This window comes from Antechinus flavipes, chromosome 1, assembly GCF_016432865.1.
Source record: "Antechinus flavipes isolate AdamAnt ecotype Samford, QLD, Australia chromosome 1, AdamAnt_v2, whole genome shotgun sequence".
Classification (NCBI taxonomy): domain Eukaryota; kingdom Metazoa; phylum Chordata; class Mammalia; order Dasyuromorphia; family Dasyuridae; genus Antechinus; species Antechinus flavipes.
The window spans coordinates 21,582,690-21,610,488 of NC_067398.1; the positions used below are offsets into that span (position 1 = coordinate 21,582,690).

Here is a 27,799-nt window from a genome sequence, read left to right on the forward strand (position 1 = left end):
CTGAATTATACTCTTCTCTCTTCCCCATCTTGTCCTCTTAGAGAACTAGTTCAGGGTTATACCATCCCCTTCTCTTAAGTCCATTGCCCTCTCACCTTGCCAGGCTCATCTGTGAATCACTTCCACCATCCACTGCCTTTGTTCTTACTCACATGCTATTGAAAAAAAGTTGGAGAAAATCATGAAATCATTCTGAATGTGTTCTCACTTTAGGAAGGTGACCCCACTCATCCCAAGAAGTTTTCCAAACCTTTTCATTTCTCTTGCAAACTCTCATAGCTTCCCTTCCCACACTCCCATATTTTACTGAAGAAATTAAGATTGTCTTCCCAGAGCTTTGTCTTCTCTCCTTCTCTTTAATCCATATCTCACAGATCCTTTTTTTTTTTCATTTGGGTCTCACATAATGAGGTAGTCCTTCTTGCCAGGACAACCCCCTGTATTTACACTAGAGATTTCATTTCATTTTATCTTCTCTAGTAGATCGATCAACCTTTCTGTCATTGTCACTTAATCTTACACTTACAATCATGTCCATGTCTCTTCTATTCTCAAAAAAAAAAATGTCCCTAGATCCATCTATTCCTAGTAGTTGTCATCCCATTACTCTCTTTCCTTTTCTGGCTAAGCTGTTTCTTTTCCTAATTATATGCCAAGATAGTTTTCAACACTCATTTTTGTAATACTTTGTGTTCCAAATTTTGCTTCCTCTTTTCCTTACCTCCCTCCTTCCCAAGACAGCAAATAATCTGATATAGGTTAAATATGTATGATGCTTTTAAGCATATTTCCATATTTGTGCAAGAAAAATCAGATCAAAAGGAAAAAAAAGAGAAATAAAAGAAATAAACAAAAAGGTGAAAATGCTATGCTTCAATCTACACTCAATAATCATTGTTCTCTCTCTGGATGTGGATGGCATTTTCCATCCCAAGTCCATCACAGGTGATCATCACATAATCTTGTTGTTGCTCTGTACCATGTTCCCCTGCTCCCGCTCACTTCACTCAGCATCAGTTCATGTAAGTCTTTCCAGGCTTTTCTGAAATCTGCCTGCTCATCATTTCTTAACAGAACCACAATATTCTATTACGTTCATATACCATAACTTCAACTGTCCCTCAATTGATGGTCATCTATTCAATTTCCAGTTCCTTGTGTGACTAAACTTCTTGATGAGACTGTTGACAATAGGTATCTCCTTTTCTTTTCACTCTCTTCTTACTTCTCTACATCCTGGCTTCTGACCTCACCATTCCCCCAAAACGCTCCTCTTCCAAGTTGCTAACAATTAAAGTCTTAATTGCCAAATCCAATGGCCGTCTTGACCTACGCTGCTGATCACTCACTTTTCCTTGTCATTCCTTCCCTCTGAATATTTTCATGACACTATTCTCTGCTCCTACTTAGCTGATTCTTCTGTCTCCACTTTCTTTTTGCTGGATCTTCATCCAGGACATGCCCAGTAGCTTTGAGTGTCCCATAGGGCTCTGTCTTGGATCCTCTTCTCATTGTCCCTCTACACTTCACTTGGTAATCTCATGAGTTTTATGGATTCATTTATCATCGCTGCTGCTAATTTCCAAATCTATTTGTCTAGCTCTGCCCTCTCAACTGACCTCCAGGCAATTCCATCTGCCTACTGAACATCCTGAACTTTGTCATAAAAAAAATATTAAACTCCACATAACAAAACTCATTATTTTCCCCACACCCTTCCCTTCCTGGCTTTTCTAGTTTATACTAAAGAGTGCTACAATCCTCCTAGTCATCCAGTCTCATAATCCAGGTTCCATCTTCACCTCCTCACTGTCCCTGCCTCCCATATCCAATCTGTGGCCAAAGTTTATTGATTTTACCTTGGTAGTATCTCTCATATAGGAGCCCTTCTCTCTGACTTGGTCACTTCCCCAGTATAGGTTTTCCTTACATCATATCTGCAATATTTCAGTAGCCAGTCAATCAGTTTCCCCACCTCATCTTACTACATTTAAGTCTCCTACTCAGCTGCTAGTTTTCCTAAAGTGTAAACATGATCATGTCACACACCCTCTTCAGTCCAGAATGGAATATAAAATCCTGTGCTTGCCATTCAGAGCTCTTCATCATCTTCTCTCCATCACTCTTTTAAACTTGACTCTTCCCCCAACACTATGATAATGCAATATCGGTGGCCTCCTTGGTTCTTCACACAAGACACCCCCAGATTTGGGTATCCCCATGCTTAAAATTTCCAATTAAAGTATCATTTTCTCTGGGAAACCTTTCTAGATCTTTTTGGATTCTAATATTTTCCCTCTTTTGATTATCTTCAATTTATTTGTACTAGTTTTTATTTTTTGTCTCTCACAAAAGGCTATGAGTTCCTTGAAGGTAGAGATTTCCTTTGCCCTTTTTTTTTTTATCCTCAGCACTTGGATTACATAGGTAGATGCTTGATAAATGTTAATTAACTGACTGACTGTTTAAAAGTGTTCATTTCTGCCTCATTCTTACCCTTATTGTTTTGAATTTGTTTTGATACTCAGCCCAGTTTTCTCCTTTTAAATTAAAATCCTTTTCCTCCTATTTGTTTTTTTCTCAATATCAGGAACATCCAGTTAGCATTCCTCCTTACAAAAACTCTATAAACAAATCTCATCCCCTTTCTCAGCTTTTCATTTAGGCTAAACTACCCTCTCCCTCCTTTCTTTTAACATCTCATAGAATGCTATGTTCTAGAGGGGGTTGTTGGTTTCTTTTTTGGTCACATTTGGTAGATTTCCATCGAGCTTTCTCTAAATGTTCTTTTCAATTCACTTCAACTAGTTGTTTTCTAAGCAAAGTAGAAATACTCCATTTGGGGAAAAAATCAATTTGTGTGGGTAATTCCTTGGTTTCAGCATAGTCCTAAGTATGGTATTCAAATGTAGGCACCACATTTTAGGAAGGGATTTAATGAATTGGAGAGGACCCCATCCTGTCTGCAAGAAACATAACAATAAAACAAAGCCAGTCTATAAGCATATATTGAACCCCTGCTATGTGCTAAGCATTGGGGACACCAAAAAAAAAAAAAAAGGCAAAAAATTAGTCCCTATTTTCAAGGAGTCTAATTGCAGTCTAATGAGGATACAACACGAATACAACTTTGTTTAAACAAGGACAAACTGGAAATGATGAATAGATTGGATATAGAGGGTTGAAATAAAATGGAAAATAAAATGTTACCTGGATTGGGTGGATAGTGGTGTCCTGGACAGTAACAGAGAAATTTAGAAGGATGAAAGATTTGGGGGGAAAGATAATAAGTTCAGTTTGGGACAGTTTGAGATGTCAATGAGACATCCAGTTCAAGACATCCAGTAGGCAGCTGGGTATGTGAGACTGTAAGGTAGATAAGTAAGAAGTTCTTTGCAAAACCATGGGGGTAACAGACTGTCTGTTTCAGACTTCCACTTCACGAGAGTTCCTTAAGTAGGCCAGGCTAAGGGTTTCCTTGTTCTTTGGCAGGACAGACATCCAAACTAGATAAGGCTCTTGGCAGGGATTTCAGTGGGCAGCCTGGTTTCCTGTTGGCTTTATCCATTTTGGCATCAATATTTCCTGCCATTTTTCATTCTTATCAGCCCCCCCGACTTGACGACATCAACATTTCTAATGACTGTTCTTTCCTCCCTGCCCCCATCTCTCTTTAATCCCTATGTCTAGATGGAGGCCTTCTATTCCATCTTTACTACAGAGCAGCAAGATCATGTCAAATCTGTGGAATATCTGAGGAATAACTTCCGACCACAGCAGAGTCTGAATGACAGGGTGGTGTCCAAGTCAGCCGTCAAGGATGCCTGGAGTCATGACATGAGTGACCTGGAAAATCCACTGGGAACCGAAGCCTCCAAAGGTAATGGGGACTGAGTGCCCTGGTCCTGGAAGAAATTTTTCTTTTTTTTTTCTTTCCTTTTTTGTAAGATGGTACAAACAAGATCTTTATTATTATGTGGAAGAAGAAAAAAAAACAAAAAACAAAAGACTGAATTAAAAGGTGCCCAGAGCCAGTAGAAAACAAGAGCTAGTTGGTTGTTTTTTTTTTTTTTTTTTTTTTTTTTTTAATATCCCTGTGCAAAATGAGAGTCTACAGGACAGTCATTCTAAGCAGAATTGGCAGTTTTGCTACAAATTACTAATTGAGAAGATGAAAGGCAAAGAAAGGCCTTTAGCTCTTAAGCAATAACTAGAAAAATGCTAAGAAGGTACTTTACTAGTTAAGAGTATTGCAATCTCTTGGACTTTGGATGCAGGAGAAAGCAGTGAATTTGTAGTCTGGAGGACCTTCATTCAAATTCTTGTAATGTCAATAGTGTAGGAAAGACTGATGGACTTACAAGTCACTCAGACCTCAGGGGCACTGAGTTTGGAGGCAAGGGGCAAGGGTTCATGTTCAGTCTCTGACATTTTCTTTCCTGTTTGACCCTCAGCATTGAATTTCCCTGGACCTCAGTCTTCTCATCTAAGACAAAATTAGAGTGCGTAATATTGAGACCCCCCCCCCATTCTTAACAAGAGCTAAAATTTCCCATTTTTAGACTGATAATAGTGTTTTTTTTTCTAAACTGCAACTTAGCATAATAGGGACAGGCCCTCTACCAAAATGGATCAGTATTTTCTCTATAACCTTCTTTGTTTATTGTTGCTTAGGGCAATGAGTAGTTGAATTACTTACCCAAGATTTCCTCCCAGTGTACAAGAAGCAGTTTGGCTTAGTGACCTGAAGCCAGGAAAACCCTCATTCTAGTCCCATTTCTCAGAAAGGATCAAATAGGTAGATCTTTCAGGGAACATAGAGCTCATCTAATTCCTTATCCATATGTAGAAATGGAGACCAGAGCATTTGACTTGCCTTAGATCATCAGCATTACTTTATTGGCCACATTCTAAGTCTTTCCCCCTCAGCGTCTCCAGTTCTTGCAACCAGAACCCTATCATCTGTTACTTGTCTTCATAAGAAATCCCCAGGAATCATGAAAACTTGCCTTTTCTCATTTCTCCTTATGAAAGAAATATGACCATTTCTCATGGGAAGGCAGAAAATGGGCTCTGTCAATTTCATGATGTATAAAGATTAAGGCTGTTGGGATGTTGTGAGTCCTGGTCTGGGCAGAGACTGAAATGAATAGGCCTGAGACCCCAGGGGCGTTAGATCTTGTTATGAGGGAGCAGAAAAGGAATAAGAATTGGCTTTAGTTGGCCTCTTAGTCTGAAAAGAGTTGACTTCACAAGCCAGCTTTCAAGGAATCTCCTAGAGAGAATGTTAGGCTCAAAGACAGGAGTCACCTGGATGGGGAGCCTACCTGTCCCTGGCACCTGCTGACTTGGGTGACCCTATTATGTCATTCAACTCACTTCTATAGGTTAGATGACTCTAGGCATAACTCTCAACTCACTCCTATAGATTGTCTTTAAGTCTGTTCCTTAATTTGTAAAATAATTATTTTAAGGTTTACTAGACTGTGTGGAGAATCAAATAGGAAAATGGAAGAAAAATGATTTATCAGCCTTAGAGTAACATAGAAATGTCTGTTATTGTTGTTACTCTCTTATAAGCTCTGAAAAAATGGTAAGTTGGTTCAATTTGGGAACTTTAAGCAAAATACTGATAAATTGGAATTGGTCCAAAGGAGGGGAGTGTGGACGATGGAAAGACCTTGAGTTCTTACCAAATGAGGAATGGTTGAAGGATCTGGGGATATTTAGCATAGGGAAGAGAGGACTCTGGGAAGGTATGAGGAATTTCTCAGTATCATTGATTCAGAGCTCTTGAAGTCATCGAGTTGAATTCCTCATTTTCCAAATGAGAAAACAGAGACATGAAGAAGTTAAATAATTGCCATCGCTAGTGGTGGAATTTGAACCCAGGTCTTCTATCCATGATTTCCTGTCTTCAGATATTTGGGAGGCCTTCTTGGTAGAGAGGTTAGGCTTATTCTTGGCTTCCAAAGGAAGGATCAGGAGCAATGAATGGAAATTACAAAGGAATACATTTGGTTCGATATGAAGGAAAGCCCCCTAGTTATCCAAGCTGGGCTGCAGCAGATTGGGTTGCCTCAGGAGGGCTTCCCCATCCTGGGAGATCTTCAATCAGAGGCTATGACACCATTTCAGGATGCTGGAGTTTGGGTAGAGGTGCATAGGTTGGATCATTGTTGGATCAATTGGCCATTGAGGCTCCTCCTACATTGAAAATCCTCTCCTGCCCTTGGCTTCTGAACTTTGTCCATCAGTGGCATTTTTCATTCCTAAAAGTGATTCTAAACTAGGATAAGTTAACTGACTTGCTGACTCTGTGGGCACAAGGACAAATATGCTCATGTTCTGTTGGTCTGTCCATAAAGAACTGAGATTGACACTGGTTGTCAAATGTCTCTTTGTCAGAACAGAAGGAAGTGCTCAGAAATCTGAAAAGGAACTCACAGGAAAATGGAAAGAGGGCTTCTGAACATGGGTTTTTTTTCCCTTTTTAGTTTGCTTAGTTTTATTTGAGGATCTTGGGAGAAGCAGGAGATAGGTTGGCCAGATTCCCTAGAGAAAAGCCTGGCTTCGGATAATTGGGGGTCAAAGCATTGTCAAGGGCATGATTTATTGTCCAAGCACAGTTTGAGGATTAAAAAACCCACAAGTCCATACAATACCTGGTTCAGGCAGGCAGGAAAAATCTTCCTCAGGTTATTATTTTTTTTTTTTTTTGCCTAACTACAAATACAGAAAACAAGTGAACTCAGGGGCTGTCTCCCAGGAGAGCTTACTTGGAAAGAGTGGGGCTCTCAGGGATTGATTATTTTGTGAAAAGTGTGTAGAAAGGACATCTGGGGGATGAGGAATTTATATCACAAGTGAGCTCAAGCTCTCGTAGCTCAAAATTGCTGGGGTTATGACAGTTATAAAGCTTTCCCCTGAAAAACTGGATGAGCATACAATATATCAGCAGTATATATAGATTGCAGGCAACTTATTACCTAAGAAAGTTAGGCAAGATAATGCTTTACATTGCATTAAATTGTCAAAGTGGGAAAAAAGGTTTACCTTGAGTGTAGCTTTCTGTGCATTTGAGCAGAGCTGAGGGTCCTTCTCTAACAGAAATCAGTCTCCATTCTTTAGGTTATATTGGGGGGTACAGTTTAGACTCCTGTGCTGATTCTTCAGGGGTAAATGATGGTGGCTACTCATCCTTCTCAAAACAATAGGGGTGTCAGTGAGGAAGGCTCTGCTGTTTCCATTGTAAGCACATGGAGATCAGTGATTGCCTTCTATATTTATCTCAGCAAAAATCATAATATCATCTATACAGCAACCACTGTGTATGAGGTGATGTACTAAGTACTTTACAAATATAATCTCTTTTGAGTCCCACAGCAATCCTAGGAGAGAGGTGATATCAGTATCCTCCTTTTACAATTAAAGAAATTAAGGCAAATAAAGATTAATGATTTGCCCAACATAGTTAACATTCATTGGATTATTTACTGTTTAGGGAAGAGCATGGGGATAAGGGAGGGAGAAAAGTTTGGAGCAAAGGTTTTGTAAGGGTGAGTGCTGAAAACTATCTTTGCATATATTTTGAAAATAAAAGGCTATTATTTAATTTTTAAAAAGAGAAATACAAGCATAAAAAATGAGTTTTCCATTTGTCCAAGACTGGATTTGAACTGTTGCCTTTCTGACTCCAACCTCATCCTCCAATCCATTGCACATCTACCTGCTTTCAGCCCCTCCTACCATCCCAGTGCTATGGTTTTTATTGTTCAGTCTTTTTGCAATTTTATCTGACTCTTCATGACCCCATTTGAGATTTTCTCAGCAAAGACAATGGAATGGTTTGGCATTTCCTTCTCCAGCTCATTTTAATTATGAGAAAACTGAGGAAAATTGGGTTAAGCAACTTGCCCAGGATCACCCAGGTGGTAAATGTCTGAGGATGGATTTTTTTTTTGAGGCAATAAGCATTAAGTAACTTGCCCATGGTCACCTAAATTGTAAGTGTCTGAATCCAAATTAGAACTCGTTAAGAGGAATCTTTCAAAAGACTGTATAGTCAAAAGGCTATATCAGCTTTGGTTATTAGTAATATTTATAATAAAATTAATATTAATAATTATTAATGTTGGTAATTAATAATAATAATAATGATGATCATGATGATGGTTCACCAAACATTTTAAATATCAGATTGGTAGCATTTAACTGCCCATTTCAGCTATGTCAGATTTTGGTGATTGGAAGTCTTCAGAACTATACCTTTTTTTCAAGTTAAAAGTCACATAGGGAAAAACATAGCTCATGTGAACGAATTAAACTCTTATTACACTTCTTCTGATAGAATGAATCATTACTTATTTAAGTAGCATATTCTCACTATTAATCAATCAGCAAATATGTATTAAGTGCCTACTCTGTGTTGGGCACAATGCCAGGCTCTGGAAATACAAGTACAAAGAGTCAAACAATCCTGATCCTCAGTAGTGTCCATGAGGAAATATGTTTGTGGTTGAACCTTCATGCCATATCTACTTATAGAAATGATATAAACCTGCTCAACCTTTCCTTGTATTCACATTTATAATCAATAGAAAAGTCTTAATTTAACATAGATGCTCCTTTCAATAGCGGATATGTTAGCTAAACCAACTTTCCTGAATTTGTTGGACAAATTCCCTATGATAAGAATAGCCAATGTTTGGATGGTACCTATTAAGTTCTAAGCACTGTGCTGAGCATTTATAAATATTATCTCACTTGGGCCTCACAACAATCTGGAGAGATAGGTATTATTATTATTGATATTGTTATTATTATTTCCAATTTGCAGATGAGGAAACTGTGTGTGTTGGGTGCTATTCTATCGCATTTCCATTTTTCTCTTCTAAGATTTCATTCTCTCTAAATGGTGAGGCAACATGGAACAAGGGAAAAGACACTAGTTCAGGAGTCAAAGGACCTGTGTGCAAATCCCACCTATTACTATATATGTAGCCTTGGGCTACAGTTTCCCCAGCTTTATAATGAAAGGGGAGTACATGGTCTCTGAGTTGTTCTAAATCTATGATCTTAAGGGGAAAAATTATCTTTGTGTCTTCTAGGCTAGTAGAGCACTATGGTCTAGCAGATAAGAGTCTTGGATTTGGAATCAAGAAGACCAAATTCAAATCCTGCCTCAGAAAATTAATAATTGTATGAATCTAAGTCCCTCTACACTCTACATCTGTGATCCTATGATTCTCATAGCTAGGTTTTAATTAGCTCAGATAATGACTCTTCTGAAGTGATTGCATGTATTTCAATTTGCACTATTCAAAGTTAGAACAATATAAAATGTGGTCCTTGGTTCTAGGCCAGTGGAAATGTGCAGTGTGAGTGCTAATAATACAGCTATTCCTGGGAATTCATTATTCCCATTAATCAGAACTTGGCCTTAAGTAATGACTTCAATTGAAGGATTTGGCAGTGATTGAAGGCCTGCCATATTTAGGTTCTCTCGAGATGGTGCCATGATGGATAAGACTTTACCTTGCCTTCAAGGAATTTTGTAGAGTAACTGAGTAGCCCAAGGGATAGAGCACCCTGGGTTTGGAATCCAGAAGACTCATCTCCCTGAGTTCAAATCTGGTCTGAGACCCTTACTAGCTGTGTGACTCTGGGAAAGTCATTTCACTTTGTTTGCCTCAGTTTCCTCATCAGTAAAATAATCAGGAGAAGGAAATGGCAAAGCCCTCCAGTATCTTTGCCGAGAAAACCCCAAATGGGATCACAAAGAGTTGGATGCAACAGAATAACAACAGCAACCACAAAAGAGAATGTGATACACTCATAAATAAATATACTGCAGATTAGAGTATGAAACCACTGTGAGGATTTGTGGGAAGGAAGGCCTGCTTCTGACTGGAAGGATTAAAGACCCATAAGACCGGCAGTTGTGTTGACCCTTGGACATTGGTTCCAGAAGAAGGCAGGGAGGGAAGTCCAAGGATCATAAGCAAATAATACTAATGCTTTAAGGTTTCCCAAGGATTTCTCTAACAAGTATTTTTACTGCTTGTTAAAGGAACCCAAGATCATGGATTTAAGACTAGAAGGGCTTCAGGTCATTGAGTCATCTGTCTCATTTTGCAAACAAGGAAACTGAGGTACATAGAAGTGAAATGACTTGCCTAGTCACACAGCCATTAAGTATCATAGCACAAAGAATTTGAGCTCAAGTAAACAAAATAAATTACTTTTGTGGCCATTTGCTTTTGTTTTCTTAAGGCAACCGCAGATGAAAGAACAATGGAAGATGTCAGGGAAAAAATGTCTATTATCTTACAACAGTGTTCTTTCGAAAGAAAGACTCATAATGAACATTGCCCGTAACATTATTTTTCAGTTACAATAAATGGAAACAGTATTTGGATGAAGAGAATGCTGAAAAGCATAGTTAAATCACAAGGCAGCTATTTCTCAGTAAATAACTTTGACAGAGTTGATGATTTAATGGGAAGAGGTTCCCGTTATTCTGCAGCCCATCCTGGGTGCACGGGAAAGAATAGCCTGTGATTAAGTGCTAAACACCATCCATTGTGAAGACTCTCCGAGTGATGAATGGCAAAAAAAAAAAATAACATTTCTTCTAAGAACATGGGAACATGTGGCTTATTAATTTAACCAAACCTGTTCAAGTCACAATGGAACCCAAGCCATTTGATCTGATAACTCAATTTGAGGACCTAATTAAAGTAGCCCAGAAAAACAGCAAAAAGAAAAGAGAAAAGTGCTCAAATTGCCCAAATCATCTCCAAGACACTGAGCCATTAACCCTTTGTTGAGGGGCAGAGCTCTTGTATCTCCATGAGGAAGAAATCCTTCCATTTTATCATGTGGATTTCATCTCTTTGCCACAATACGGCTGAAGCACACACATCAAAATGTTCATAACCTCACTTATGGTAAATCAAGAGAGCTGGAGAAAGAAAGTGTGTGTGTGTGTGTGTGTGTGTGTGTGTGTGTGATTGTTTCAAGAAATCATGTGTTCTCTTCTTTGTTTGCTAATTTGGCTTGCAAATGCTACTTGACATTGAAATCATCATTTTCAGTTATTTGTTGGGGGGGGAGGAAATTAAGGGCGCTCTATTTTCAGTTTAATCACTTACACTCACCAAATTAATGAGCTTGAATTGCATTATCTTGTTAAAGAAAACTCTGATGTGAGCACTTAATTCCCTTTTAGGCAACCACCCTCCTAGACACCCATAAAAAAAGTAAAAAGAAAAGGAAAAAAAAAAGAAAAAGAAAGAAACCACTATTTCTTCTCACTGGTAGAAAGTTTGAGCAAAGGGAATTTGGGCTCACTGTAAAATTTCTTTTTTTCATCTCTTATTAATATAACTAATGTCATGGGTTCCGGTTCAGCAATCTTGGGTTTTAGAATTACCTTTAAAGACAAGAAAGGTCTTCTCATTGTCTCAATGCAATTGTCATTTTGACCATCTGGTGAACCTGTGGACTCCTTCACAGAATGTATTTTTTTTAAATACATAGAATTGCAAAGAAAATATATAGGAAATATATAGGAAATAAAGATGCAATTTCTACCTATCCAAGTTTCTGGATGCTCTGAAAGCCATCCACAGATCCATTTAAAGACATCTGCACTAAGTCTATATTCAATGGCTCCCTATTACTTCCTCAGTTTGACATTTGAAAACCTCCTGCTTATTTTTCTATCTTTCCAGCCTTATTCCATATCATCACTCTTTATATTTCAGTCAAACTGGTCTAATACTTTTATCATGTATAATACTCAACATTTCATCTCCTGGCATTGGACCTTTGCATGGCTGTGAACCCTCTCTCTCAACTGCCATGGCCCAAAAATGTTAGCTTCTTTTAAACACAACCCAAGTTCCATCTCTTATCCAATGCCTATCTCCAACTTAGGAATCTTTAGTGCTTTCTCCCTCCTGAAATTCCTTTGTTTCCCTTTTTATATGTTTTTATATTGACTTCCCATATGCATATTGTATTCTCCATATTTCTACTGAAATTTGTTTCTTATGAAATTATATAGGCAAAAGTCTTTGAAAATATTAAAATACTAGATAAATACTATTATTGCCATGTTAATTTTTGTCTTTGTAACCCCAAGGCCCAGCACAGTACATAGCACATAGTATTGATCACAAATCATTGAGTAACCAAGGCAGTTGTTAGTTTGTTCAGCTGCTTAAAAATAATGAGAGCATGGTCACAGGTTCCTTTTCTCTATGGGCAAATTAATATCACTTCTACAACCTCAAATTTCTCCCCTTCCCCAATCATGGTGTTGGAAACCAAAATGAAACTACTATCAATGAATGGGTTTGGACCCAACAATCAGTACTTTGTGAAAAATCAACTGAAAGCCAATGAATGGCCTTTGCCCAACCAAGTCAAGGAATGTTACTAAGTACCATTTCTTTCCATCAGGTACAAAGGACAGTCACTATCATTAATTCAGGCTTTGGAGACAAATCCTAAAATATCTCATGCTTGATTTTCTTGATGATCGAATTGGAAGCTTATCTTTGGAATGGTCCACAGGGTATTAGAAAATTTTTACTACTCATCATGCTCAGTGGAGAACTGCTCTGGTTAAGTATCCTCTGTTTGTGACTTAATTCAAGGTTCAAACTGGGTTCAGAAATGGTCACTGAGGATGAACAGCCCTCTCCCACTTAGACGTAAATGGTCACTGCCTTCCTGGATCTGCTCTTGGGATCTCAGAACAATACCGCTTTCTCAGGTGGTTTCACTCTGGATCCAATACATTCCAAGAAGCATTTGTTAAGCTTCAAGGCCCTGTGCTGGATGCTGAGGGTGCAAAAATAAGAAATAGTCCTTGTTCTGGGTGAACTTACGGTTCATTAATATAGATAGATAGATAGATAGATAGATAGATAGACAGACAGACAGACAAACATATATCTAAAGGCAGCTAGGGAACAAAATGGATGAGGACTTAGGAAGACCTGAGTCAAATTTAAATTCATATCTGAACTGTGTGACCCTAGAAAAGTAACTTAACCTCTATTTGCCTCATTTTCTCAACTGTAAAATAGAGCAGGAGATTTTTTCCCAAGTATTTTTACTCTTCCCAATTCAATGTGAATTCGCTTATGACTCTTCAGGCAGTGAAGAATTCTCCACACAAATTTCATTCAAAGTTTTCTCTCCAGTATACGTTTTTTAGAACATGAGTTTTTCTATTCTTTGTGGAAGGATTCTACACACAGCAAGCAAACTATTTCTCTGAAGTGTGAAGTCCCTGATCCCTCCTAAGATTTGCAATGTTACTGAAGGCTTTCCCACATTGATTACATTCTAGAGGTTTCTCCCCTGAATGAAGTTTCTTATGTGTGGCAAATTTTCCATTATCCCTAAAGGTTTCTCTTCTTTCATTGTGCACAAAGAATTGATCTCTGATAGGAATTCTCTTAGAGCTCTTAAGTGGTGAGATATGCCTAAAGACATTCTCACAACTCATTACATTTCAGAAGGAGGGAAATCTTTCCATTGGAGGGAGTTTTTGAGCTGAACCATGAAGGAAGCTAGAAATTCTAAGAAATAGAAGTAAAAAAGGAAATACTTCCCATTCATTGGATGTAAACTCATAAAACTGGGACATGGAAAGTGGGGTTCATGGAACAAACATGTCAGCCACCATGACTGGAATATAGAGTACTACAAAAGGGAATGAAGTGTGGTACACCTGAAGAAGTGAAATTAAAAGTGGACTTGTGAGATAAACTTGACAAGAGATAATGAGGGCTGGAACCAGAGTCATTGTCATATCACAGAAAGAAATGATTGGAAAGAAGATGGAAGGGAACAAGTATATATTTTTTTATTCTTAATTAAATTTTGTTTTTTTTCCAAATTACATGTAAAAACAATTCTGAGATATATATATTTAAATCTTAGAAGTAGACAAAAAAAGAGTGGTTAAATATGGGGACAATGGACAGGGAAAAGTTAAATTCCTAGTTTGTGAGCTTGAGTTACTGGAAGGATGATAGAGCCCTCATCAGATTTTGGAAGAAGTCTATGTTCAGACAGAAGATGATGAGTTCTATTTAAGGCTTATTGCTGATGTGTGATTAGAACCAAGGGAAAAGATTAGGCCTGAATATGGTGATCTCAGAATTGTCTTCAGAGATGAAAGAATTGTAATAACAGAGAAATAGTGGAGACATTTGTGGTTTGGGTTCTAGTGATGCGACGTGGAAATTGAGCACAGATATGGAAGAGCTTTCAATCTTTCCATTTTATAAACATGACCTGATTTCTAAATCCCATCTTCTCCCTTAGTTAATGAGTAGCATATAGATGATTTCCAGAAAGATCCACTCAATTCTGCTTCTGCTGATATTTTTATTTCTTGTATAGGGGAGGAAGCAAAAGTCTTTCCTTGACCAAGGGTTATATTTCTATGAACACTGTGGTGCTCATCAATAGCAATAGAAACATTGATTTTTAAAAAAAACTAACCAGAAGCCCCCAGAAAGGAACAACCCTCTTTTCTTTCAATGGGACTGTCTCACTGGTGTTCCTCTTTTACAGGACTTGGAATGGAAAGACCCTAAATGTTTATGTCCATCTACTTCACTCCCTCAGAGTAAAATTACTGGGAGACAGATTTAATCTACCCTGCTTTTAGCCTTGATTTTTCTGCAAACAAACACAAACATGGTGCTTTTCTTCTTCACCTCCAGGATAAGGAACACGAATAGAATCTTTGATGCTTTCATGTTTTAGGAAATGGTTTTATTTACCTATTACAAAGGATTCATAAAGAAAGAATACTCTCCAAGGTCCTTGTAGGGGACCCAAGGACTTATAAGTTAGGATCTACATATTCCATTATTTGCTTTCCACCATCCCCCCTTTCCTTCTAGGCTAAACTGCATTTTCCAGTAGTCTTTGCTGAGTCCTGATTTACTCCTGGACACTCATGTTCACAGAATATGTGATCTCTGGTTCTTAAAATTCCCAAGTCCTTTTAAGGACTTTTTTGGAGAGCCCTTTATTAGCTCCTACTCAAGACTTTTCCAGCTCCTCCCAGGTGTTCTAGTTCACCTTTCCCCCCTCAATTATTTTGTATTAAAAATTTTCAAGTGGATGTTTTCAAGACAAATCATTGTCTTGATTGGCTTGGCAAATCATTGAACCTTTCTCAACTTCCACTTACTCATCTGTAAAATAAGAGAATTGGATTTCATGATTTCTAAAGTTCCTTCCAGTAGTAAATCTCTTGTCCTATGTTTTCTTCTAGTAGGATGTAATCCTCTTGAGGGCAGGGCTTGCTTTTGAATTTGTACTAGCTGCCGGGGCTTAGCACACAGCAGAAGCTTAACACATTTTTGCAGGATTGAGTTTAGCTCTATGGTACTGGCTCAGTAGATGCAAGGATCTTCCCTGCCATCACACTTTTGATCTCTGTCTCCATTAGGACATAAAACTACTAACAGGTGAGCTCAAGCACAGGTAGACATGTGGCGTTAGTGCTCTTGGTCTGGCACCAGGAAAGGCACCCCACTGGAGAGAAACGTTTTCAGTGGGAAAGCACATTTCCCGTTTAAAACCCATTGCTGCCTGGCAGCCACAACTCGGGGCCGGTACCTCGCCAGCTTGGGAACTGCGCTTTGCAGAGCATATGGGCACAGAGAAGCAGCCAAGAGATCCAGCCCTCCCAGGATCTGCAGCGCTCACTTGTCCCAGCTGAGATGTTCTCAGCCCAGCTCCATCAGGTCCTAGTTCTTATGTTTCTGCCCCGACTTTTCAGCTCAAGAATTTACTACCCTTACTCTGGAAAGAATAAAAAAAAAAAAAAGCTTTCATAGACTAGAGAGAAGGTAAGTGCATATCCCAGGCTGAGGGGTTGGATATCATTATGCAAAAGATAAAATATCCTGAGAAACTGTTGGTACGGCTTCTTGCAAGCTGAATATCCTACCACATGTGACAAGGGCCAAATCTGAGACTTTAATCCAGGATTCTGGCTTCCAGCCCAGCACCTTTTCCACTTTGCCAAGAAGCCTTGAGGAAAAGCCCAGGGAATATAGAAATGGGGATTATGTGGCATTGAACTTACAGATGAAAGGGTTCTAGGGATCAGCTAGTCCAACCTCCTCTCCCGTGCAGAAGAGCAGACTCCTTGGATGAGGATGGAAAGATAAGGAGCAGAGAGCTTTCCCACCTCCCTCAGGGTAGAACTGAACAATACCAGGACACAGACCCCACCCATCACCTTCCTTGGGCTTCCAGAGGAAAAACCAAAGGAAGCATTGAAGTAGGTAGGAAAGGACCAAAATAACATGATATGAGAAGTTAAGAACCTTTGTCCTGGAAAAACAAGGTGGGAGTCAGAGGGGAAATGGAATCTTATTAGAGTTATTTTGTAGTTCTAGTTTCTCTAGTTCTATTGTTGGTTTTGTTTGTTTGATTGGTAGATTTGGTTTGGTTTGATTTTAATTAAACTGAGTCTCTCTTACATGAAGAGCAAAAGAGAGCCGCTTCAAAGGAATGAGATAGTTATTTCAATACCCTTTCCACTGGACACTATGGGAAAACAGTTCTGTTCCTGAAACATACACTGGAAGAATTAGAATCCATGTTACATGACATTTGGTTGAACGAACTGGGATGTTTAGTGGAAAGAATTGGGTGAAAAGCAGAGACATAGACATGATAACTGTTGGTGTGGATTAGGACAATTGCCTATGACAGAGATTTGTTCTCTTTGGCCCCATAGGGCACAATGGACAGCAGTGCATAGAAGGTACCAACAGGGAGAGTTCAGCTTAATATGAGGAATAATTTCCATGCCTTTACCTATTCAAAGAGGGAATGGGATAACCCAAGAGGTAATGACTCCCCTTCACAGAGTGTTTTCAAGGAAAGACCAAATAGCCAACTGTCAAATGTATCCTAAAAGAACACATGCCCATTGGAAAGTAGAAAGGGTATTGAAATAAATATTTCATATCTTATCGTATCCTTTTTTTGAAGTGTTATCTTTTGCTCTTTGTATAATGGAGAGACCCAGCTCAATTAAAAAAAAAAAGAAGAAGAAGAACCAGAAAATAATTCTAAGAATTCATTTCCCCTCTGACTTCCACCCCACTTTATCAAATTCGGAATGGATTGGATTGGACTATTCTGCCTCTGAGATCTTTTCCTACTCATAGGCTATGATTCTATGTATATACAAAAGAAAAAAGGTAAAATTCAATGTTTTGGTTAGTTCCCAGGAAGAATCATGATATAGAATCATAGAGAGTTACAACTAGAAGAGACCATAGCAATGATCTCATCATACTCTCTCCATTTACAGATGTGGAAACTGAGTCCCAAGGAGGAAAACTCTCATGCCCATGGCACATTTATCTACAGTTACTCTATCACTGCCTCTTCCACTTATGTACTTTGCCGTTGTATAACCTTAGGCAAGAGAGGCAGTGTGGATATCATAAATAGAGAGCAGATCTTTGAGTGAGAAAGATCTGGATTCAGGCTCAGCCCCCGACATATATTGGCTGTATGACACTGGCCAACTTGATTAAACTTTCAATATCCCTGCAAAAACTCTAAGCGTTTCAGTTGCTCATAGGGGTTGATGTCCATCAGCAAAGAAGTATCTTCAACAAGAATTATCTATGCCATTGAAATAAGATGCCCTGCCAAAATTTGGGGGGTAAATGTCACATTCGGCTTAAGGGAGACATCCCTTTGCCCATAGATTGGTTGTTAAAGATGGAAAGTCTTGTCTGGTGTAACTTAGGAAAGGGATTAAAGATGGCCCAATGTGTTTATGCCAAAGGCATAACCATAGCCATGACAAATTGTTGGTCTCAGTGGAATAACTCATCACAGTTTCTGGATTGCTGGAAGCAGAGTGGAGCAATGGCAGCTGTCCCCAAGAACACATGAAAGACAAGCCCTTTGAGCATATTTTCAGGAATACCTAGGAAACATTGGTTTGTAAGCTTTTTTAGTTATGAAAGGGTGATAATTAAACTCATTCAGAAGACCAAAGACTGAAAGTTAAAAGGGACCTTTGAGATCAACTTGTCCAACTCCCTTGTTTTATAGCTAACCAGAGAAAATTCCCAGATATGCAATGATTCCCCCAAAGTCCTAGAGAAAGGAAGTGACAGAACCAGTACTTGAACCCAGTTCTTTTAACTCAAAGCAATGTTCTTTCCATTGTTCCAAGAGCTTTTCTCTTCCAAGACAGAGAATCTGGAGGTCCTGGAAGAACTTTGAGAAGCTATGTAAATCTCTTTTGTCAGAGACTAAAGAAAGCCTCAAGAAAAGAGAGAATTTGAGAGAAAACTTTATTACACAAAAGATAATTCACACAATGAAGGGAATCCATAAGAGGTGGCTACAGGAGCTACATCTGTGAACATGAGGCAGTAATAATGCTTAGCACTCACCCAGAGCTCTTTTCACCTTCCAAGCTCTTGGAAAACATTAAATAATAATCCCAGTGACATCTCTACAAGGTTGGCATTATTATCCCCATTTTGCAGACAAGGAAAAAATGAAGAAGGGGGAATGTGTGAACTGAAAATGATTATTGCTAAATTGCCTCTTCCCCAAATAAGGACATCACCGGGAGAAAATCACGTAACAGCTGTGAACAGTCTGCTGTCATTTTAATTCTTCCCAGCGAAAACGCTTCTATCCATGAAATTCAGGATTTGTATTTTTCCACCGTCTTGATGGAGAAGAGGGAGGTGCCAGGAGACTTTTTGGACTTGAAAGTTGTACTTGTACATAGCTTGCTTTGGGGTGTTTTGTGATTCCCAGTACCACTTTGATATTGTCCTTCCAAATATGAAAGACTGTCCCCAGGCCATTTCTTCGGATTCTGCCTAGAGGATTCCCCCTCCTGACTTAAGGACTATTGAGTAGTTTTGTGAAATTCACAGCAGACTGGTGCCATCCAGCTAGTCTACGCAGGCTCCTGAAACATCTGGTGTTTCTTTATGAACCTCTCTAGTGGGAAGACAGGTGAACTAGAACCACTTTATTGATCTGATTTGGCTCAGCCTTGGAAAATATCAGTTCAGAAGGTGCAAGAAAGGTGACTAAACAACCAGTGTAACCATATATTTATTAAGTACTTGCTAAGTGCCAGGTATTATGCTAATAAAAGACAAAAAAAAAAATCCCTATCCTCTAGGCACTCATAATCCCATGGAAACTTCCCCTTTGCCCAGCTCCCCTCTCCCAAAACCCTCCCAAAAATGTTATATGAATGTTATGGGATATTCTTGTGTGGATTAAAAAATTATCTAAGTAGGAGTCAGAGAAACATGGGAAATTTTGTTGATTTGAGGCAGAGAAATAAGCAGAAGCAAAACAATAATATATATAGTGATTGCTGTAAATGTACATAAAGTATGAAGACCAACAGAGTGTAGTAGTACTGATCATAAAATTCAGAAGATCTGGGGTCAATCCTGAGCATCTCCTTTTCACTCTCAGATCCTTTCCACTCCCAAGTTCTCCAAGACTGAGTCACAGAGCAGGTGCTAATGTGTACTTGGTACAGCGAGTTGAAATGACAGGTCTAAATCACAGAAATGATCATTAATAGCAATAATCCAATGAAATTGCTCGGTGTGCCCAGCCCACATTCAACAGATGCCTATTTTGAGGGCAGAAAATAAATGAAAAGATTACTTTAAAGAAAAAAACTGATCTCTGAGCAATTAAAAGAAAGCGAGAATGGTCCCAGGGAACAGACAATGAAAAATACATTTCTTTCTTCTGGCAGAAAGACAAGAAACGACTAGGACTGATGTAGAAAACATTTTCAGATGCGGTCACGGTGTTAAGTGTTTGTTACTTAGCTATTTTTCTTTGTTCCAATGGAAGGTTCAGTAGTCTGAGGGGGTGAGGTTGGAGTATTTCCAGAAATAACTTATGTTAAGATAAAAAGCATGAGTGCAACTTATTTATAGGAAGAATAATTTTTTTAAAAAAACCTTTTATTTAAGAAGCCATTCACTTTTCCGGGTTCCCCCAACTCACTCGTCCATGGAATTCCCCAGACAATGACACCAGCTGAGACCAATATGGATCCTTTGACAGAATCCCAGAGTGCCATGTAATAGCAGGAAGCTCATAAGTCCAGCAAGAGGCATTGATTTCACTTATGATGTCAGGAATGGTGAAATAGGGAATCAAGACTAAATTGCTTCACTTGGGGAGTGCTGTCCCTCTATGTCTGGATCAATATCTGGAACAATGTCTCAAGTGTGAAATGTGCCTGGGGGGGTGGGGGGGAGGAAGGGGGGAGGACCAACCCACTTCAGAGCATTGAAAAGACTCCTGAGTTTACAGTGACTTTCAAACAGAGTGTATATCATGTTAGCTTAACCTCCAATATTAAAATAGTAGAAACATTTACATGGAGAGCACCTGAGAAAATAGCTTAGGAACTGATTTAGAAGCTGGGGACCTGAGTTTCTTTGCTGTGGCTTGTTTTTTATTTAACAAAGTCTTGGATCATAATTAAAGTCAGTTCACTAAAGGCAAATTCCCCAAGTGGGCAAGTCACATCGTATCAGAAGCCTGCGAAAAGTAATCAAACACCTATAGGAAAATCATCAGGCACCTGTGAAAGGGACTCCTCCTCAGGGAGATTTGTTTAAAAAGCGGGGCGGTGGGCCCTATAGGATGGCTAATGAGTTGGGCCAGAGACAGAGGCTTAGTAGCCTCCAGCATTATTGGGGTGGGTGGGTGAGGATGGATCTGACTATTGTGCTGAAGGTGGTCTGAATCAGGAATGGAAATGGCAGCTTTCATTTTTATAGTCCTTTTGAACTTTTCAGAGATCATTCCATTTGAACTTCAGGATGATCCTATGAAGTCAGTATACTATAAGGATATACTCTAATATGATAACCTCATTTTCCAAACGGAGACACTGAGTTTAAGTGAGATAGCTGTGTTCACACCACTAGTAAGTGTTAGAGGCAATATTTGAATCTAAGACTGGTTGAGCCTCAGTGTAATGTCATCCAAAGAGATAATATTTGGAAAGCACTAGCACACAGTAGGCCCATAATAAACTCTTGTTCCCTTCCCGCCATGGTCTAGCCTTTTATTTTCCCAAGGCAGTGTTTGCTGAGATGTCCCTAATAGCTTTAAAACTCCCGTGTGGGACTTGCTTATTTTGGGGTTTTCTTGGAAGAGTTCCTAGCTGATGCCCCTGAGCCAAAGCTTTGTTTTTATGTCAGGAATCCTGTTGGATTTTTTTTTTCCCTCTCAGTGTCAAACATCACGCGAAGGTAAAGTCCACATGTTACATGGTGGATTGCAGGCTGTACACGGACTAGTAATTCCTCAGTCTTGTTCATAGGGCTGAAATTGCTGTTTATGTTTGATAAAGGGAATCCTGGCTGTTCATGCCCATGGAGTCCCCAGAGGAAATGAATTTTATGCTCACTTGATAAGAGAGGAATGTCAGGGGCCTTTTAATAAACTGTAAAATACAACCAATCAATCAGCAAGTATTTATTAAATGCTTACTGTTTGACAAACATTGTGCTAAGCTTTGGGGATGCAAAGAAAGGCCAAAATAAAAGGCATCCCCTCAAAAGAGCTTAACTTCTCATGTATGTGTACATAAATATGTCCATACAAAACACAGGAATAGTAGATGGAAGAGAGCATTAGGGGAGAAAGCCTGTGACCGGCAAAACCGAGACGGGCTTCCCATAGGGGATGTCATTTGATCTGAGTCTTGAAGGAAGCCAGGGATTTTGACCTAGAAGTAATGAGAGAAAAGCATACCTAACAAGTCTGGACAGAAACCAAGTTTTCTAATGTCTTTGGTAGGAGCTTTGTTGAAAATGCTGTAGCCAACACATATATAAGTTTAGATCCTAACTCTCTCTCTCTCACAAACACACACACACACACACACACACACACACACACACACACACACCTCCCCAAAATCAGAGCAAAGCACTTTCTCCTGCTTCTCCAATCTGGGTCCTCATGATGCCCAATGGGTATCACCTCTGCTTCTCTTAAGCCCCAGTTTCCTCTTAATTCAGCTCAAGGCCATTTTCTAGAGTTCTAGTGCCCCCTAAAATGACCTTTCATTTATTTTGTATGTGAATATGAACCTTTGTATGTGTTATCTCCAGTGATAAAATGGAGACTCTCAGAGAGCAAGGACTACATATTTGTTTGAAGTTTAAAAGCACACCAAAATTTGGGGAATAGCCTATAGTACATATGTATAAGTGAAGTGCATGTGCACATAATATCTATATAGGGCATGTATATACCTGTATCTTTATACATATATCCATGTATTTTATGTGCATGTTGTATTTAATTTCTGCCTATAGATGTATATGTGTATGTATACATAAATGCATGTATATCTGTATATCCATATGAATGGATATGTACTCATATGTGTCATATTTCTATATATCTACTGTATATAAGCATACACACATACATATTATTGACTTACTGGAATCCTGTGAAGAAGTTGTAATTGAGTCAATGTTCAGTAACATCTGACTCTTTGTGACTCTTTGAGGGCAAAGATACTAGAATCTTTGACCGTTTCCTTCTTCAGCTCATCTTACAGATGGGCAGCTTTGAGGAACAGTTAAGTGACTCACCCAGAGTCATACAGCTAGTTAGTGTCTGAGACTAGATTTGAACTCGGGTTTCCTGACTGCAGAACCACCTAGCTGCCCCTGAAGCTGACTTTGAACTTGCCTTCCTGATTCTAACCACTGGGCCACCTCACTGTCCCCAGGAAGTCGTTACTATGTGTAGGTATTTCCTTTATTTCCAAGCAGCTTGGCCAGAAAATAGCCACTAAGGGGCAGTGACTGGACATAAGCATAATCTCTTTGCCTCCAGATCCAGCCAAATCTCTCCCTTCCACCACACAATGACAATAATCTCCAAAGCATCTGGACATTTTTGTTATGTTTTGTAACAGCCTACTGGTCTGGGAAGCACATGCATGTGCTCCCCAGTTTCTCTAGTCCAGTAAGGCCAGAGGTGAAAATTTCAGTAAAAGGGGTTAATCAGAAAGAAATTGAATGATAGGGGTAGTATCCATTGTAGGAATGACAAGCCAAGTTTGTCATTGTTCCTTTTGCATCCTGCTCCACTGGAACATTGACCCAGAGGGCTCTGGAGGAGAAACTGAGGCAGGTGACCTCCTCCAGCCCTCCCTCATTTAAATCCAATTCACTTGCATGTCATGTTATTGCCTCCCTGTCAGGGTCCTTTTCCAGAACCAAGAACAATGTGAGTAGAAGTAGGAGCTGGAACTGGCCAGTTGGGCAATATGGCTCAGAAGATGGACCATGGATAGGTCTCGTGAGTAGAAGTAGGAGCTGGAACTGGCCAGTTGGACAACATGGCTCAGAAGATGGACCATGGACAGGTCTCGTGAGTAGAAGTAGGAGCTGGAATGGGCCAAATGGACAACACGGCTCAGAAGGTGGACCATGGACAGGTCTCATTAGTTCAGGAAAATAGTTAGAAAGAGGTTGCAGAGACCTTTGCTCCCTTTTTCCATCCTGACTTCAGAACTTAGAGAACCGCAAATTACCTTTCGGGAGATGAGATTGTTTATTAGTCCGTTATTGCCATCTAGTGTGCCCTGCTTGTAACTTCTGCCTCCTCTTCCTGCCTAGTTCTGTCTGACGTTATTCTTTGGGATGCTCTTTGCCCGCCAGACAACTTGCTTCTCTCCAGTGATGTGCAGAGCTCCGGGAATGCCTCATTAATTTACTTGATTCCCTTCTCCCCTCTGTCACATCAGCCGGTCTCTCTCTCTCTGGCCAAACCTCGATTTGTCGATGGATATGTGGGAGAAACTGACCTTGGCCACCACAGCGCAGCCAAGGGCTTAGAGACAGAGATCCTTTGAGCTTGGAGGGACAGAAAAGAGTTTCCCTCCCATTTATGTTTCACATGGATGGCCCTGAGAACAGAACATGGGTGGATTGTCGAAATTTGTAGTGAGAAGTGGGTTAAGCAGCCTACCCTTGTTTAATATGGTCTGTTAATTATTTAAAAAGACTTGGGTATACCATGAATTAAGTCAGGTCTCTTAGTAGTTGGTACATGCAGAATTTTTTTTTTTTTATTTATCAGTCAGGAATACATGGTTGAAGAAAAAACCCATTCAGATTGGCTAAAACAGTCTCTTCTTTTGGCACTTTCAGCCCTCTATAACCTTGTTGGGAAATAAGCCTCTCCAGGCTTATTATGCTTCACTCTTCATGTATTAACAGAATCAAATAGACCTTCTAGCTGCTTCCTGGGTGCCATTCCATTTCTTGCTTCTGCACTGGCCATACCCAATGCCAGAATGGTACTCTTCTCCCCTGAGTAACTTGGAATTCCTAGCTCCTTTCAAGTCCAGATCAAGTGTGATTCCCTAAAAGAGACCCTACCTGTCTTCTCCCTCTTGGCCAAAAAGACCCCTTCACCTTCTCAAAATGGTTTAGTACCACAAATAAAAGGTGATCTTGACTTTATACATCTCTATCAATTGTGTGTTTGTCTTCACATAAGCTTCTAGCTTACTTTGCTTCTACAGGATCCAGTAGGATGCCAGGTACATAGCAAACACCTAATAAAGTGCTTGATCATCGATTGGTGGATGATTATTATTAAAAGCAATATTTAAGTACCATGAAAATGTTTCAGGAGAGAGAGTTTAAGAGTGTGGGGCTATTGGGGAAGATTTCCAGAAGATAAAAGTATTTAAGATTAGACTGGAAGGACAAGTGGAATATCACCAGGAAGAATTGGAAGGACAAGGACACATCCTTCCATCATTACGGTAGATAGTACAGTGACAGCTTTAAGTGTATTTGGAGAATGCTAAATAGCCTGTTTAGCATATAGGGGAATGGTAGGAAATAAGATTGGAAATTAAGATAGGTCCTTGAACACCTTGCTAAGATGTTTGGGTTTAATGTGCAGATCATGGCAATCACCTGATTGTGTGGGGGAGTGACTTATTTGAAACTTTTCTTTAGGAAGACCAAGCTGCTGGTCACATCCAGATGGATTAGAGGGGAAAAGAAATGAGAGGTGGGGAGACCATTTGGATGCTGCTATAGTAATCCAGGTAAAAAGTTATGAGGACTCAACAAGTGAGCAACAGAATGGTCACAGAAAGGAGGGTCACAGACAGGAGAAAGAGAAATTACAGGGGAAGGATTGAGCTATGAATATGGGGCACATCTATAATGAGGGAAAAGTCCAAGGTAACTCTGTGGTTTTGATTCCAGGTTTATATTATTATTTTTTTAATTTTTACAAGGTTCTATACATTAACTTGCTTGATCTTCATAATAACTTTGTGAGGTTGGTACTATTGGTCCCATTTCCAGATGAGACTCGGAAAAGTTGAGTGACTTGACCAAAGCTGTTGAGCTAGTTTTGAATTATCTTCCTGCTTCCAAGTTCAGCATTATTTGACCCTATTGTGCTATTTCTTTGAAGTAGAGTCATTGCATTGGCTTTAACAAAAATGAGAAAAGCACTGGCATTGGGCAAGATGGAGGGAGTGGGACAAAAGTGGAATGAAGGAGGTAATTTGTTTCTGAGATCTTTCTTCTTTCTGCCTAGTATGTAGCACTCCACCGATCAACATGAAAGTTCATCCAGTGAACCGAACAGCCTTGTTGGTAACCTGGAGCCAGCCAGAAACCATCTACCACCCTCCACTCATGAACTACATGATCTCCTACAGCTGGACAAAAAATGAGGATGAAAAGGAAAAGACGTTTACCAAGGATAGCGACAAAGACCTGGTAAAGCCATGGCGTTGCAGCCGCCATTCTTATAGCCCCATTCACTCATGGAATGCTTTGTTCTCGTTAGATGGGGAAGGGCATTGTCCTGGGAGCAACGAGCCCATGAGCTCCATTCAATTCACTAATGACTGCCCTGATCAGAAATGGAGATGGTCAGCACATGAACCACCAGGCACAGATTCCTTACCAGGAGCTCAAATCAGGACATTTTACAAAAATTTATTCCAATATTAACCATGAACATCCAGCACCCAACAAAATTTGCTTAATAACTACTTACATTTAAATTAATTATAAATTGACCTTTTTTTCAGCCATTTCTTCTAAATACTTCTTTTGTTGGTGCACTCAATCTCATCCACTTTTCTCCTTTTATGATGTAGTTAATATTCAGACAGCTCTTTCCTGATTTCTTTGTATACTTGGGTTGTGTGGTACAGCTGGGTAAAGAATGACGGTTTTAAAGCCAGAGACTCCAATTTCAGATCTTGGCTTTGCTACTTATTATCCAAATGACTTTGAGCAAGTCTTCAAATAGTAAGGCTTCAATTATCTCATTTTTTAAATGATGGGGTTGGGCCAAATGGCCTCTGAGGTCCTGACATCTAGCTTGAAATCTATGATCCCATGGCCTGTTAGTACTAATTATATGCTAGTATTCCATCATGTTAATGTGTGACAATTGATTTAACTATGTTCCTACATCATTATGGGTCTTTTAAGGTTCTCTTCCATAAAATAAGGGAGAAGAGGGAGGCTCTGGAACCACAATGAGCCTGGAAACTCTAGATCTCGAGTTAGACACACGTCTTAGACGTGGGAATACAAAATATCATTAACAGAACCAGGTGATAGCAATATGGAATCCACAGGTCCTTTTGCCATTTTTCCTGTCATGCGTGATGCTGATGGTTCAGTAAAAAGAACAGATTCTGATAAGCCCCATCATCTTTTTCAGCTCATTATAGCCAGTAGAAAATAGCTGCTGAGTTTAATGTCATGAGATTCAGGTTTAAATCTTAGTTCTGCCATTTAACTACCCATATTGCCTATAATAATTAATTTAATCTATCTGTGCCTTTGTTTCCTCAGCTACAAAATGAAGAGTTTGACTTAGATGGCCTCTCAGGTTCCCCTCAAGACTAAGATTTGGGGTCTTATTTTTTGGCCTGTAAAATAAGAGGATCCCCAAGGTTCCCTTCGCCTCCAAATCTGGAATCCTCAGTGGGAGTTCTCTTTGCCTCAGTTTCCCCATCAGCAAAATGAAGAGTTTTGATTAGGCCCTTTTCAGCTCCATATCTAAGATACATCCTATAAGCTCCATATCCTCCAAGAAATTGATGAACAAGGAAAATGTGGCCTGATCTCATGCCCTGAAATAATAATGAATATTCAGGAAACAGCAGCCTAGAGAACCCCTCCAGCTGACTTTGTTCTACATATGCCTTTAAAGCCCAGAATTCAGGAGCGTAACCACCATCTTCTGAGAAGCCCATGCCTTCGGTCCTGGAGAAAACTAGGCCTAAAGAGCAATATTTTAAAATGGATACCCCCCTCCTTCCCCACCCAGCCCTCCACTTGTGTTCATCTTCTAAAGTCTTTGGCCGAAGAATCAATGTGACACATTCTGGTTTAAAAGGCTTCACTTATTGTTAATCAAAGGCAGCCTTTGGAATAATGAAATCAGTAATTGTGTATGCCCATGAAAAATGCAATAGCTCAGAGTGAAATTCTTAATGACTGTTATCATTTTCCCCCCTTTTTCAAATACATAGTCCTCTGGGCTCATTCAATCAGTTATAGAATAATACTTTTCTTATTCCTTTAGATGAAGATTCTCTTACTTCATTTCCATTTATATCTTCAATTTCCCCCACTAGACATTGTTATCTGGGTCACATTAGGGAATGATGAGC

General features: G+C 39.4%; 1 protein-coding gene across 3 annotated transcripts in view; it reads left to right on the plus strand.

Moving 5' to 3' along the window:
• PTPRG (protein tyrosine phosphatase receptor type G) overlaps nucleotides 1-27,799 on the plus strand; it is a 786,314-nt gene that overhangs the window by 624,714 nt on the left and 133,801 nt on the right. For all 3 annotated transcript variants that reach the window (XM_051980013.1, XM_051980023.1, XM_051980032.1), the window contains exons 8-9: nucleotides 3,691-3,880; nucleotides 25,696-25,880. In XM_051980013.1, coding sequence (XP_051835973.1) covers nucleotides 3,691-3,880; nucleotides 25,696-25,880 — 375 coding nt within the window. The remainder of the gene's footprint in view (nucleotides 1-3,690; nucleotides 3,881-25,695; nucleotides 25,881-27,799) is intronic.